Here is a 14,409-nt window from a genome sequence, read left to right as displayed (position 1 = left end):
TCAACTTCATTTTCAACGTCTACTTTTTTCTCTCCCTTTCCCTCTCCTTTCCCCTCTCCTTTTATACAATGCCCACAATCCTCCCACCATGGCCACACGTTCTCTTCGGCATCCTTGAACCCTTCTCCCTGTACGATAACTGCTTCGCATCCAATGGTTCCTTCACATGAGAAGCCTACTCACCACCGCCCATTTCTAGAGTCCTCGGCAGCCTCGCCCCCATCTACGATCTGGACGGCTTCATTGCCGGCCAAACACCACACGCCGACCCACCCATTTCGCACCCCAGCACACTGGCCTTAGCCTATCAAATCGGCAACCTATATTCCCTCCTCTTCCTCGTTGGCGTTGGAATCCTGCACACAACCACCGAACCCAAAGTCATCCGCAATTACATGATTGGTCTGGCCATCGCCGACGTTGGTCACGTCTACGCCACTTATCTCGGGATGGGCTGGAACGCCTTTGCTGATGTTGGTGCCTGGAATGCGTTGACCTGGGGGAACATTGGTGTCACGGCGTTCCTGTTCTTGAACAGACTGGGATATCTGGCCGGATTGTTCGGGTCTGCAAGAGCGCCGAAGGTAGTTTCGAAGAAGGAATAATAAGGCAGAGAGCTTGTTGGCTTGTCGGGTCGAAAGCCTCCATATTGTCTCTCAACCCGATGAAAGCATTGTCTTTATAACCGCCGGGCCAAGCTTGGTGCCCAGGGCGCATGACTCGGTCACATTATTTGCAGGGCTCTTCAGCTGAGACGGGCAAACTAGGACTCATCCACGTTTTGAGCAGAGCAAAGCACGCCCGCCCGATCGGAGTATCGTAACCTCTCAAGGCCTCTAATCCTAACATTGGACATATCTTCAAGCTGCACAGAAACCGAATCAGGGATTAAAAAAGTACATCAAGTGGATACCTACTACAACGGCCCCGAGCTAAAAATAAATAAATTAAATTAAACAAATACTCAAAAATCAGATCCTGTCTTGAATAATCTTGCGCCAGACGCCCGGCGCTCCAGATGCTAGAATGGGTATAGCGTTGTAAATCAATACACAATTCTCAAACTGAAGCAATCTAATGGCAACGCAGAGATCGCCGATCAACTAGCATCGGATGTAAATCGAGAAAGTGGGGATGGTGGTGCACAAATGTAGAAAACAATAACAAACAAAGGACGGGAAATTTTTCAAATGGGCAAGAAAAGGGAGAAATTGAAGAGAAAAGGGAATAGTGGTGGAGGGTCTTCCAGGTTTGAAACAAGCCCATGCCGCAATAGCATGATCGCCTGCAGCAATGCAAGCCACTGCGCGAAAACAAGCAGATCTGATTCACTTAGATTGGGTGAATGCAGTGAATGAATGCGGTAAAGACCAGATCGAGTCGAAAAATACCCTAACTCCCCAGCTCAGCTAGACCCAATTTCCTTTCTACCTCTGCAGAAAGCGGAAGACGGGTTGGAGAGCCATTTCGCCCTTTTGCTGGCCATCGCGAAGATGCGGGAGTAAGAATGGGATCCCCGGGTAATCTCGGTAATGCTGACGGTATGCGGCGTAGTTTTGTGTTGCATTGCAGAGGAATATCGTGTCTGGTGGGATAATAGGGTCCAGAACGACCATTCCCCCAACTGTACTGTTGAGACCGCGGGATCGTGCAGTTGATATACTATATCTGTGGAGACCGTGCAGCACTGCCGTTAGAGAGTGGTAATTTTGTCGTTGTAAAAGGCTCTGCAATGGTTGGATTTCTCTCTGTCAGATATAGGTCGGAACTATCGTATTTCTGTTGAGGAGTGACTCACCTGTGCGCATTCTCGGAGGTATAGGGTAAGATCTGGGATTGCAGAGCAGCATTCCCATACTGACACGGTGAGATCTTCCCAATTTGCTAAAAGACCCTTTGTGGTCTCGTCATGGGCGATGATACTTGACCGGGTTAGATGGGCGAAGTCCCCCTTGTCCAGAGTGGTGAGGGTGCGAGCTAAGTCGGATGGCGAAGATGATCCGAGGCAATCTTCCAAAAATGGATATGAAGCATCGAACTGCCTGTCCCAGGGAACCTTCGCGGTATTGATGTACAGGCGGCGGAATCGGACAGCAAATACATTGCAGATCTTAAGCATGTCAGTCAGACTCTCCGGTCGGTCTTGAAAGAGGCGCTGGATCGGACCGGCGACAAATTCGAAACTACGTGTGGAGGTCTTGGCTAGATCTGGTGCAGAATCGGGTTGGACTGCTGTTAAACATTGTGCTATTGCTCGGTGGGCGAAGGGGCTCTTTGTTCGTAGGTGCTGAGACGATATTAGTTAAATGGGATTTGGGATTGACGAAAGAAAACCACACCTTTTCCACTTCCAAGTACACAGGGATATCATCAGGAAACATCGTAAGATGATCTAACAAGTGTATATACAAGGCTGTATGTTGCATGAGAAACCATTCGACCGAAGTCGCGGTGTAACCCAGTGAGGCGCGCACGATGTCTTCAAAAGCAACCCTACTAAGCTGGAAATGGCTCTCGGCCTCGATGGCCTGTGCGATGGCCCGCGGGTCGAGCGCATACACTGGAGTTTGGGGTAGCCAGGACCAAGGGACCGGCTGAAATGGTGGAAGCCCAGATCGACGCAGAATCTCCTCCACTCGTTGCATGTGGGAGAGATGTCCAAGCAGCTGGTGTTCACGCGGCTCAGTTAGCGCCATGAAAACCGCATCAATTGCATCGTTACTGCGGCTTAATAGCGAACTTCGTGGTAGATTTTCATCTCGAAATAGACCGTAGCGAATGACTAGACGAATTTCGAGGTTTTTAAAGGCCCAGAGAACTGTAGTAGCTTCATCTTCCCACCAGGGATAATAGGGTACCACGAAGCGTGGAAACTCAGTGCCGATCTGGAAGAGAGATTGGTAGGACTGGGGAAAGCTGGGAGACGCGGACCGTCCCGAGAGAGTTTGCGACATTACGGATCTGCTTAATGGCGACGAGGTGTGAGGCAAATATAGAGCCTTCTTGGGAGGTGGTTCTAAGGTCGACAACTTTTCTGCGCTGATCGATTGCATTCATGCAGCACACCACCCAGGGATTTCAGCGGCCAACGCATCGGGTCAGAAAACAGACCAGCCCCATGTGGCGAGAGGAGGGGGGGCAAATAGATTAACGACGTGGGAGTATAGGGAAGGGTGGAGAAATACTTCCAACGATGCAGGAATGGGCGTTGGAAGAGAGGAATTCGAAGACTGAACGAGGGACGGCTTAGGGGAAAATACCGTCCAGGGTTGGGGCGAGAGTAAAGAGAGAGCGAAAAAAATAAAATAAAAATAAAATAAAAAAGGAAAAGCCAGGAATGCGAGGAGAAATAGAAGAGAAGTAATAAGGGTCAAGGATAGATCGCCAGTGCCGGGTCTATCGGACAGGGCGCAACTGATTGGCTTTTAGGAAGGATTGTCAACTATTACCATCCGCCACGTTCGACACATCACGAGGAGGGGAAGGGAGGAGGGGGGGATCATGATGGGGACACCGGCAGAAGGTGTGGACACATTTGAAACGGGGAGGGGGATCCTAGTCGTCCCAGTCTGCTGGGAATCAGACCCGACAGCCAGGAAGTGCCGGAATAAGGGGTGATGATTATCACTCGCGCTGGTAACTGGAACTGTACGGAGTATACGAAGTACGGAGTACGGCAATGCCTATGCATGGCCGAGTAAGGGAAACGGGGAGCACTGGCAACACGTAAAACGTAAACGATCGGGGAGGAAAGGTCTGACTCCACCAGCAAGAATGAATAGCGCAATGACTTGCCAAATCGAAACACCCCGTTGGGCTAGTCGAGTTGTGAATATGACATATTTAGGCTTGCAGCCCGGCTTGACGGGAGTATCCGTCGAGGAGCGGTCAACTCTCGGGTTGATCGTGTCTGTTAGTTACTTTTGGCTGAAAAATCCCAAGTGTTGTTCAAGTTTTCTGGAAGAATTCATCGAGATGTCGTGTTACCACTTGGTCAGGCCGACAAAATACTAACTATGCGGCCCAGGCATGTTCCGCGTTGGTTGTCCGTGATTTGTGATTGATTATTTTATTTATTATTATGACTATTTATTATCTATTATTCCACTTCTCCTTACGGGGCGGCATCCATCATTCTGACCATTGCACCTATGTATTGTATGTACTATGTATGATATTTGTACTCGTATTTTCTCTGTTTTCCGTGAGCCATTCATTGTCACCTCTATCATCGCCTCATGATTTCATATGCACACCAAGTGGGTGTCTTAATTGGCACTAAACCGTAGCGAGGAGGAGGAGAGGACGATCGTGATGGAATCCAAATCGAGCAGGCGGCGCTGACCATCCACCACCAAGTGAGGCGGTCGGCAGCCTTTCTTTGTGGTATCCAATTTGCTCCATAATTATCCTGGAAATTTAGTTCCTGGCGTCGTCGATGATTTCATGGAGAATGATGACCTCGTCCAATCAAACCCCTAGACGCCCAGCGGAGTCGGTTTCACTCGTGTAGCTCGGCGGTTTTCCGTCAGAATCATCAGGTTCGAACCCCGTAGATTTCTTGCGGTCTGGTAGCCAAAGAATGATTGGTGTCTCACCACTGGGATGGTTCTTGGGTCCCGGCGATACCGAGGTAAAGGAGAGGCAGGATCTGAGATGGAACTTAAAAAGGGATAATCTGGAAAAAGGAGGGAAAAAAGCTTTACAAAATGGAGAATGACAATTGAAAAATTGAAAAATGCAAAATGAGCAGTCTGTTCACCCTCTCAAACTTTCGCTTTCGGCCCCTGAATGTTGATCGACCTTTTTTATTGCGGCAGGTGGCTAAAGCATATACGAAAGGTCGCAAACTCTGGAGGGAGGTGAGGGCCTAACTAATGTCCGGGCGCAAATAGAAACACTCAGGCCTGCACAAATCGATAACCCCTGGAATTTTTGTGAGAGCTAGCCTTACACCGCCGGAATTCAAGACGAAGTAGTGGCGAAAACAAAAAATAAAATTTGTTAAATCACAATAAAATATCATTGAAAGCTGCAACATTTGGTTCGGATCTACTGCTAGTAGCGCCTCCATACGATCAGGGATGAATGGCGCTCACCATCATCAGCTGCTCCTGTGTTCTGTGTAAGATACTGAGAAATACACATCACATGCCTAGCATTAAGATGTCTTGGATGACATCTGTATTACAGATTGTTGGATGCACCCCGGCGTCGTCCAAGGTTTGATGCCACGTGAATATCGAGTGAAGCTCTGGAATTCAATGGGAGCGGCTATGAGAACCCAGGTCCAGGGCACTGGGAATCGGATCTCGGTAGATCCACATGTCCCAGAGCTTCCTGTGGACCTTGAAAGAGCATAGCAGTAGATTGATATCCGTTTCCATATCATGAGATCGCAGGGGGTATTTTGGCTAGGGGAAGCTGGATATAGCCCAGAATTCCATCCAAGTCGACTGAAAAGTCACCAGCAGAGGGTCAGCAGGATGCCAGTCATCGTCATCTCCGCCGCGCATGTTCTAGACCCACTAGCCCCGAGCGCGAGATTCAGCGCTACACTCATTAATGCCCGATTCCCTCTGTCCTCCTTCTCCTCCCTGAAGGAAAAGGAAAAATACAATTTGAAAAGAACAATTATAATTCTTTTTTTCTCTTTCACTCTCCGCATGTTCATGTTGAATATCTTTGCCTTTCCAGTGGCCGATCGGACCTCTGAGTTACATCGAGGCCCCTGCCACAACACGCCCAGAGCCAGGGATCATCCTCCCAGTGAGAGGGATAGTAGGACGATCGATTGCCGCTCTGCAGATTCGAAGCTAATTTCTTTTCAATGGGCGCCCCTTGTGTAGCATACTCGAATTCTCGATTCCAGAACGGAAAAATGCTTCTGCAAAAAACCGACCAGCCACTCAGAATGTAACTACGACTGGAGATGGCCAGGTCACAGTCAACAAGCGACGCAACAAAAGACCCAATGAGAGCTCAGGTTGCTCAAAGCATGTAGTATAGAAGTTAATGGTTAGTTTCCCCAAGTTGCATCCACGATAAGGCGGCATTCTACCTGTGTTATGCTGTCGTGCATATTCTGGGAATCCAATCCCCTGGAATCCTGAAATCTTTCCCTTATTTGTGGGGGTGCCCTGTGGGAAAGATCGATGTATCACATTGCCCTTTTTCCGAAAAGCGATCACTTGCGGTGATAGGCTGGTGAAATCATATCGTTGATTCATAATGGCGTTGTTGGAGGATTCAACTAGGTAGTGAGGCGGCCGGGGTTACCCCTGTTAGCTGTATGGAGTACAACGCATGTTTTCGATCGCGATCGAGCTGCTCACCCGCCCCCCAATCTTAGTTCTATTTCAATGCGACGGGAGAAAATTGCTGATTTGGAGGTACCTGACCGTTCAAATGCAAACGAGCTTTTCACTCGCCGATCGGGGGCGATCGATGGGCCCTGCTGCGCCCACGAGGCTCCGGCGCCGGCGTCAGGAGTCCCCTTCGAGGAAAGCGAGACGACGGCTCGGCTCGGTTAGAGGATTTATTGTTGCTCTTCTTTATCCATACCCCGTCTCCGTACTCTTTTTGAGAATGTTTTGTGAGCGACAGGACATTTCCTTGGCTTTTTGTTTAGTGAGAAGTTATTTCTTCGAGGTGCATCAACTGCGGAGAGCTCCGTGGCTAGCGCCTTCGGATCTTCCATCGAAAACTTGCTTTGATTGCATCGCATTAGCGAATTCCAAATATATCTCCTTTATGCGCTTTAATAAACACCCGAAGACTCCTGAGTGTCGTCTACGTACACGAAGGGTATGCGGAGTACATAGAGCCATCAAAGCCTTGCTACGCTGTACGGAGTAATCAACCACTGGTCTTCGAAGCAGTGACACCCTTCAACTGGGGCCGGGACGATCCTCTTTGTCGTGCATGATCGTCTCCAGTAATGTGCAGCATCGGGATAATCTGCTCGAGATTCATCGCCAATCAATCAAAGCCAGGATATAGTTTTCTTGTTTTAGTGGCGCCGGTTGGCACCGACCTCGAACCTTCGTATCCATTATATGCCGCGTAAAGAGCATCCACATTTCGACAGCGCACGACCAGTCAGCCAAATTTTAGTTCCCACATGTCGTAGCTGGCGCATCCACCATTCAGCTAGTGTGTGTCTTGATTTATTACAAGCAGGTAGGAAAAAAGCGGTCAGCAAATACAACGCGTATTCCAGGTTATTTGCATCCTTCCGTTGGGCGAAGGAACACCTATGTACCTGAGTGGATATAACGATGGATGGCACGGACTCGGAAGTTCCGTTGACAGATAACACCCCGCCAGGATTCATTTGAATTGCGAAAGCCTATTGTGGCCAATTTGGTTAGACGGAAATATTCCTCCTCCCTCCAGAATAATCTGCTCGGTTGTTACTGACGTGAACTGCGGATTGATGGTTTTCATTCTGAGATTCGGGACTTGATTTTATGATATCTCTTGGAATGAGTCAATTTGACATAAAGTTTGCATTCCCATCCGTGGTTCCGATTCCTTGCGTCGCTCTGTTATTTATATGGAAGTAATATCCGCGAAAATAATCCAATCGAGGATATTTTATCTTTAGAAGCTCCCGGTGCAAAGGTCAAATCCAACGGGTGAATTATTGATATCAGCCTCGATGCCGAGTAAACAAAATAAAGATTGGTCTGTGCGATTTCAGTCTTGATTGAAAATTGACCAAAGTCCTTATTCAGATGCTTATGAGTTTTCTAATTATAGCTCAGTCGTACTACCAGCTAGGGCTAAATCTTGCGAGTCTATAGCTAGATTTATTGTGATAAAAAATTAGAATTCGGGGCCATCCATAAGTGCTCTTTGCAATGTTTCGGTAGGCAGCAGTTACCCATAAGCCTACCTACTTGAAAGGTTGATCATAATGAGGTTGGCGACCAACTGACTGACGCCTACTATTCAAGAACTTGAATGGTAGCCGACTCTTAAATCATGCTGCTTCGACTCTTCAGCTCGTCAACTTCGCACCAACTACTTCCGAAACATTCTGATATGAGCGAACCACATATATGCAATTAGGTATCAACTTGCATGCAGATATATGGAACGAGCTATTACCACATTTTGAAACAATATTGAAGTACGGAGCGGGAACTAACAGAGCATCCTCTCGCATAGTAAGACTCATCGCCTCCAGGTAATAGTACCAATTTTGAAAAACATTAATTTTAAAGCTTTTTCTGCCTAAAAAGGGTTATACGTCCAGAAAGCCAAAAAGAGGTTCAAAGAATGATCTGACAGGTTACTTCCATCTACGCAAGCATACTCAGCTGGAAAGTCTGGCGTATTTAAATATAACTGCCCATTCACGACACGGCGAGTATTACAGACATCACGGAGAGATTTTGTGTAGTTACCGTGAGGTTTGTGTATCAATCTCAAAAGGAGAGATTGACTCGGAAGGCAATGAAACACTATTGCCTGCACATGTGATCTGAACACTGAAATGGTGAATATTGAAACTAGAATGAACAAACTACTGTTAGTAATCATATTTGAATAATTATTTGGGTTCTAGGGGTTATTGAGTACTACCGTGACAAGTTCGATTGGTGGACTACTCTGTACTGGGGACTTCGGGAACCTGCAAGTTGAAAAGCGAACACTTCAAGTTTCTTAGGTTGGGCAGACATATTCCGCTACACATCGCACCGCTTCACAGCCAGAGCTTCCATGAATCAGTATGAAACCCTCATGATTCCAAGTGGAACCTTGGAACTCAGTACGAAAGCGAGCCGTCATGATCCAAATCTACATTTCCTGGGTCTTTGATATTGGGGTGATACGGTCTCGAAGGACCAGAGCACGGTCGAGGGATCGAACCCGGAGTCGGAAATTCAAGGGCAGACAGAACAAGGAGAAGAGGAAGACCCGGGATTTTTCAAGTACGCTCATTAAATCATTCGAGAAGGTAACGTTAAATAGGTATCATATCACTCGGAAACGAGACGGTTAGCCCGCCCCCGGTTTTGTTTGCTATGGTGAATCTACGGAAAGAAGCATCATCCAAGGCCATAAGACAAGACAAGACGCCGTTTCCCAGCTACAGTTTTGGTTAATGTTTTTGTTTACATCCCCAGAGATTGGAGATGGCCGGCAGGCAGCTCAATACCAATGTCCCAAGACATTTAGTTGGCAAGAGCATGGGCGCGGCGGCGGTCACGCTCCTCAGAGATGGAGAGCTATTGAGAAGATTAGTAACAAGTTCAGATATACGATGAAGAGTTCGAGTCAAACATACCTTGACACCCTTGCCCTTGGGGAGGGAGATCCAGGGCTTGTCCTGGCCGATGACGAAGACGTTGGACTCGCGGGTAGCGAAGGTGTTGTCAATGGCATCCTTGATGTGGACGACGTTGAAACCACCGTCGTGGCGCTCACGGTGAGTGACAACACCAACACGACCCATGTTACGACCACCAGTGGCCATGGCGACAACACCGGAGTCGAACTTGATGAAGTCGGCGATCTTGCCAGTGGCAATGTCAACCTTGACGGTGTCGTTGACCTTGATGGCGGGGTCAGGGTAGCGGATGCTGTAGGCCAGAAGAAGCACAAGTTAGCAAACCTTTGTTCTTTTTTCTTTTGGATCTTACTTGTTCCCGGGGAATGCGTCTTCCGCCGTATCAACCAAAGCTTGGTCCAACGACTGAATGACACGGAACTTGTAGAGTGTGAACTCACGTTCGCGCATCGTGCGTAACCAAGAATGGGATGCCGCCCTTGCCGAGCTGAACACGCTTGACCTTGCAGAGCTTGAACTCGGCCTCCTCGGCCTGGATGCGGTGGACGGTGAAGCGGCCCTTGGTGTCGTAGATGAGACGGAAGTGCTCGCCAGTCTTCTCGAGAGAGATGACATCCATGAAGCCAGCGGGGAAGGTGGTGTCGGTGCGGACCTTGCCGTCAACCTTGACCAAACGCTGCATCATGATGGCCTTGACCTCACGACCGTTCAGGGCGTACTTGAGACTAGCAAAAAAATTGTAATCAGTTTCCGAATTCTTTCGACGTTGTAGTTTCGAGATCGAGCGAGTCGTACCGGTTGCGGATGAAGACAATCAGGGGCAGGCAGTCCCGGAGCTTGTGAGGACCGGGGGAGGCCTTGGGGGCATAGGTGCCGGACATCTTGTCCAGCAACCAGTGCGAGGGGGCGCTAAGGCGCTTCTGGTGCTTCTTACTGCAAAGTCATTGCGGTTAGTCTTGGGAGGTTCTTCGAGATCAAATTTTTTGGAGGCACGTCGCGACAGTCTGGAATCGGCAACAATCGAAATCGAGTGTGGGAGAGTCCAGGCATAGTCGCAATGAGTGTTTTGAGCGAGGTGGACTTACGGTCCGCGAGCCATTTTGGATGTTGTCGACCGGTGGTGATTGTCGGAAGTATCGCAACGAGAGAAGGACGGAGATGGCTGATTGTCAAGGGCCTTCGCTTAGCGGAGGGCGGGTGTGGGTGTGCCCTAGCCTCGTGACACTCGCGCTAGTCCGAAAGGGGTCCACTAGGGCTATGCTTATGTCATATCAGCCCCGTCCATTTTGGGAAAGGTCAGTTTCTGCCTGAGGCTAACACAATACATCATCTAACTAGTTAAAGAATTCGCCATTGCCATGGCCATTGCTGTGGAGTCTATGAATGAGCTGATGTATTCATGGTATTATTGACATCGCTGAAAGTATCACTTTTCGTATCTACATTTAAATATATCCCTTGATGACCGCAACTTCAGCGTTGAGGATGGATGAGCCAGCAGCACCCAGCACAGTGTTGTGAGAGAGAGCCGCAAATCGGATATCGAAGTAGCCACCCTGCTGACCCTCACGAACACGTCCAACACTGACAGTGTATCCCCTGGAGATATCACGGTCCAGGCGGGGCTGAGGGCGATCAGGCTCATCGAACACCTTGATGGCGGCTTCGGGAGCAGAGGGAGCGCCGAGCTTCTGGGCCTCGGACTGGTACTCCCGCAGAGCCTGCACAACCTGCTCCTCGCTAGGCGCAGGGCGGTTCTTGAAACGGAGCGAGACGAAGGCCATGTGACCATCAGTGACGCCGACACGAGTGCAGGTAGCACCGATACGCAGACCGGTCTGCTCATCGAAAGCAGTGGCGTCAGTGTTAAGGGCACCGAGAATCTTCTGGGCCTCGTTCTCCAACTTGTCTTCCTCGCCACTGATGAAGGGGATCACGTTATCGACAATGTCCATGCTGGGCACGCCGGGGTAACCAGCACCGGAGATGGCCTGTTCGGTGAAGACCTCAACCTCCTCGACAGGGCCGAACTTGGCTTGGAGGGCGGCAAATGGAATGACGATACCAATAACAGCACAGTTAGAGTTGCAGACCAGGAAGCCCTTCTTCAGGCCGAAGTGCTTGCGCTGGTGAGGGATCAAATCCATGTGGGAAGGGTTCACAGTGGGGACCACCAGAGGAACGATGGGATCCTTGCGATAGTTCTTAGCGTTGGAGAAAACAGCGATTTCAGCCTTGATGAATTCCATCTCTATTCTCAATGGTTAGCATAAGTACATCTGAAAGCCGTGGTGATAAATGGGACCATACCAGTCTCGCCAGCAATATCGCTGTTCAATCCGGAGAACACCAGATCACAATCGCTGAAGTTAGCAGCTCGGCATTCTCGTAGAACAAGGTTGCCCATGTCCGCAGACATAGAGGACGCCTGCTTCCAGCGCACGGCATCCTTGTACTTCTTGCCGGCGTTGCGCTCAGAGGCACCAACGGCGTGCAGTTCCAGGAAGGGGTGATCAGCCAACAGCAGGATAAAGCGCTGGCCAACAGAGCCGGTGGCGCCGAGGACACCTTCAAATAGTTAGATCATAGAACAAATGATATAATCTCAAGGGCTGGAGGACATACCGCACTTCTTCTTGGGGAATGAGGGCGCCATCTTGAACTTTGGAGATGTATGTAAGAGAAGCGATCTTGATACCAATTAGCTGATGAAGCCCAAATTGTCAAACGGAAATTTAATCCAAGTAAAGTAAAGCAGTAACGCGTCCATATTTCAAATAGATCGCAGGTAAATCAACCGTGAAGATCTTATGAGTCAAGGCCTCGTCGAGTGCCCCGCATGGTGGATAACGAGCGTTTTGACCTCAATCGGCCGATTAACCGCATAGACGTTACATGTAGGGTACAATTGACATCCAGAAGAACAAAAGAACAGCCTAACTTACCAGTTTCGCAGTTGATGATGAGGAGTGGCAATTCAACGGTTCTCCTGCGAACTGCGATATCGCGATGCCCCGCGATGACTCAGCAGCACCGGAGCGGGAAAAAACTTTGAGCGGGCGCTGATTGGCTGTCGCGGAGGCTCACCGGAGAATGTCGCCGTCTCCGAAAACATTGAGACTCGATCACTTACTTCTACATCTAATATCAGTGTTCGCGAATCTCGATTGTTTGAGGCACTCGGTTTAATTTCAAAAAATGAAGCTTGAACTACAAAACACAGAAAGCTATGGACTCTCTCTTCTTGGCATTGAATCTTTTGAACCGCTTCTGCAGTCTCCAGGAGAGCTGGGTTTTGCCATGTCTTTCGCGTCGCAGGCAAAACTAAAAGCCGAGGCGGTAGCAAAATCATTATCCATGAAATAATTTACGAAATTGCTACTGGAAAGTGCCCAAACCGTCCGACAGCTGACGCAAGTATATAATTGCCCATTCGAAAGATCTCCAAGCACAATTCCATCCTGGTGTCTCCCAAGTTTATACAATGGCTTGGCAGGGGAGCGTGGTATGTATATCTTCTAAGATTGCACTTTGAAAGCATGAACATTGGGATCCGCGATGACCCCTGCCCAGGAGGAATGGCCAATGCAATGTTTATAATCTGACTTCCCACAGCCTCGGAAGGAGATATACCCTGACCTAGAGAGACAGTAAACCCTGGGCAGATGCCCCCGGGCCCTAGTAAGAACAATCCATTGGAGCTGGGAATAGAATAAAGACCCGGCAATTCAAAAGACAGCCTGGGCACCGGGCTGAGCGGGGAAGAAGGAAGTACTAGTCTCTCTGACAACTTATGGTACGACCGATGACGAGGCTGTGATAGGCGAGGCCGTCTAAGAAATGTATGCTAAGCTATTCTCAGCCCCGACCAAGTAGGTGGGTTCATTTGATTAATGACCATTGAAGGATATCCGTCCTCGCAAAGTGCGATTTTAGCCCACGACCCACGTGGCGCATCCCTCCCGGCAAATGCTATGGGGCTTGAATCATGCTAAAACGGAACTAGTATCTGTTTCGACTTGCCATCCGAGTTTATGACAGCCATTCCTTCCAGGGCGCGTTAGCCATAACGACAAACTCTCCGTCTCCTGCTTCTTAATTATGAGCTACTTGAACTCTGGAAATCCTGAACTCCGTCTAGCATCTAATGCTACTTGGTCCCTACAAGCAATCATTCGAATCGCCTAACATGAGTAACCAAACCTTTGTTTTCTCTCTGGGTGCTTGGATAGTCCCATCCGTCTTCGATGCTACTAGATCCCATCTGGAATCTCTCGGTTTCTCCTCCGCTTGTCCCGCGCATCCCTCTATTGGTGCCGAACCGCCATCCATGACACTCGAGGATGATATTGAATCTCTGCGAGGTGTATTGACCGCATATGTGGATAATGGACGGGATGTCATTGTCGTCGCTCATTCTTACGGCGGCGTAGTTGCTTCTTCCGCCGTTGAAGGACTTACCAAGACTGCTCGGACAGAGGCAGGTAGATCCGAGGGTGTCATTAAAGTGATATACCTTGCAGCATTCGCTTCGGATAAGGGACAGAGCTTGCTAGGAATGCTAGGGGGCAACTATTTGCTGTGGATGAAGGTCGAGGTAGACACTTTACTTTTCAATATGCCCCTATTATGTTCGGCCTGTCTATAGACTTGAAATAAGAGACTGAAGTTGGCCGGAATTCATTGGGCTCAGACGAATGAGTATGATACTGATAACTAAATAGGGTGATTATGTTCACGCCGATGGTGCAGGTGATGTGGGCTGGCAAGATATTCCTCTCGAGAACCAAGAGAAGTGGAATTCCCTGACACTCCACACATCACGTGAAGTATTCTCTGGAGAGTCAACCTTTGAGCCCTGGAGGGATATTCCTTGTGCATACATTTTGTGTAAGAATGATCGCGCTCTTCCTCCCCCCTTCCAGGAATTGTTCGCTTCAAAAGTGGCAGGGCCGGAGAACACTTATCGACTTCCGAGTTCTCACTCGCCATTATTGAGTATGCCCGATCGTCTGGTAGAGACGCTGAAAAAAGTCACCGTTTGAAGCTGGGGGCTCACATTGGAGAGATGGCGGCGGTTTCCAATATTTCATCGTTTTGTATTTCAA

General features: G+C 48.9%; 5 protein-coding genes across 5 annotated transcripts; 2 read left to right on the top strand and 3 right to left on the bottom strand.

Annotated features, from left to right (window-relative positions):
- Positions 1-68: 68 nt before the first annotated feature.
- On the top strand, positions 69-605 carry N7481_012396 (uncharacterized protein; the record flags this gene model as incomplete). Its single annotated transcript, XM_057271615.1, has 2 exons — positions 69-130; positions 200-605. The coding sequence occupies 2 exons, from the start codon at positions 69-71 to the stop codon at positions 603-605; spliced, it is 468 nt and encodes a 155-aa protein (XP_057115803.1).
- An 822-nt stretch (positions 606-1,427) lies between these two features.
- On the bottom strand, positions 1,428-2,954 carry N7481_012395 (uncharacterized protein; the record flags this gene model as incomplete). The annotated part of the gene is made up of 3 exons (XM_057271614.1): positions 1,428-1,748; positions 1,799-2,287; positions 2,340-2,954. The coding sequence occupies 3 exons, from the start codon at positions 2,952-2,954 to the stop codon at positions 1,428-1,430; spliced, it is 1,425 nt and encodes a 474-aa protein (XP_057115802.1).
- A 6,231-nt stretch (positions 2,955-9,185) lies between these two features.
- On the bottom strand, positions 9,186-10,400 carry N7481_012394 (40S ribosomal protein eS4; the record flags this gene model as incomplete). Its single annotated transcript, XM_057271613.1, has 5 exons — positions 9,186-9,239; positions 9,299-9,593; positions 9,742-10,026; positions 10,097-10,234; positions 10,387-10,400. 5 exons carry the CDS (start codon positions 10,398-10,400, stop codon positions 9,186-9,188), a joined length of 786 nt encoding a protein of 261 aa, XP_057115801.1.
- Positions 10,401-10,746: 346 nt separating this feature from the next.
- On the bottom strand, positions 10,747-11,957 carry N7481_012393 (aspartate-semialdehyde dehydrogenase family protein; the record flags this gene model as incomplete). Its single annotated transcript, XM_057271612.1, has 3 exons — positions 10,747-11,552; positions 11,612-11,869; positions 11,927-11,957. The coding sequence occupies 3 exons, from the start codon at positions 11,955-11,957 to the stop codon at positions 10,747-10,749; spliced, it is 1,095 nt and encodes a 364-aa protein (XP_057115800.1).
- A 1,533-nt stretch (positions 11,958-13,490) lies between these two features.
- On the top strand, positions 13,491-14,346 carry N7481_012392 (alpha/beta hydrolase; the record flags this gene model as incomplete). The annotated part of the gene is made up of 2 exons (XM_057271611.1): positions 13,491-13,898; positions 14,026-14,346. 2 exons carry the CDS (start codon positions 13,491-13,493, stop codon positions 14,344-14,346), a joined length of 729 nt encoding a protein of 242 aa, XP_057115799.1.
- Between the last annotated feature and the right edge of the window lie 63 nt (positions 14,347-14,409).

Source organism: Penicillium waksmanii (assembly GCF_028829765.1).
Source record: "Penicillium waksmanii strain IBT 27052 chromosome Unknown utg000010l:1.0-3698451.0:1.0-3701458.0, whole genome shotgun sequence".
Classification (NCBI taxonomy): domain Eukaryota; kingdom Fungi; phylum Ascomycota; class Eurotiomycetes; order Eurotiales; family Aspergillaceae; genus Penicillium; species Penicillium waksmanii.
This window is presented reverse-complemented; position numbering and strand designations above follow the sequence as displayed.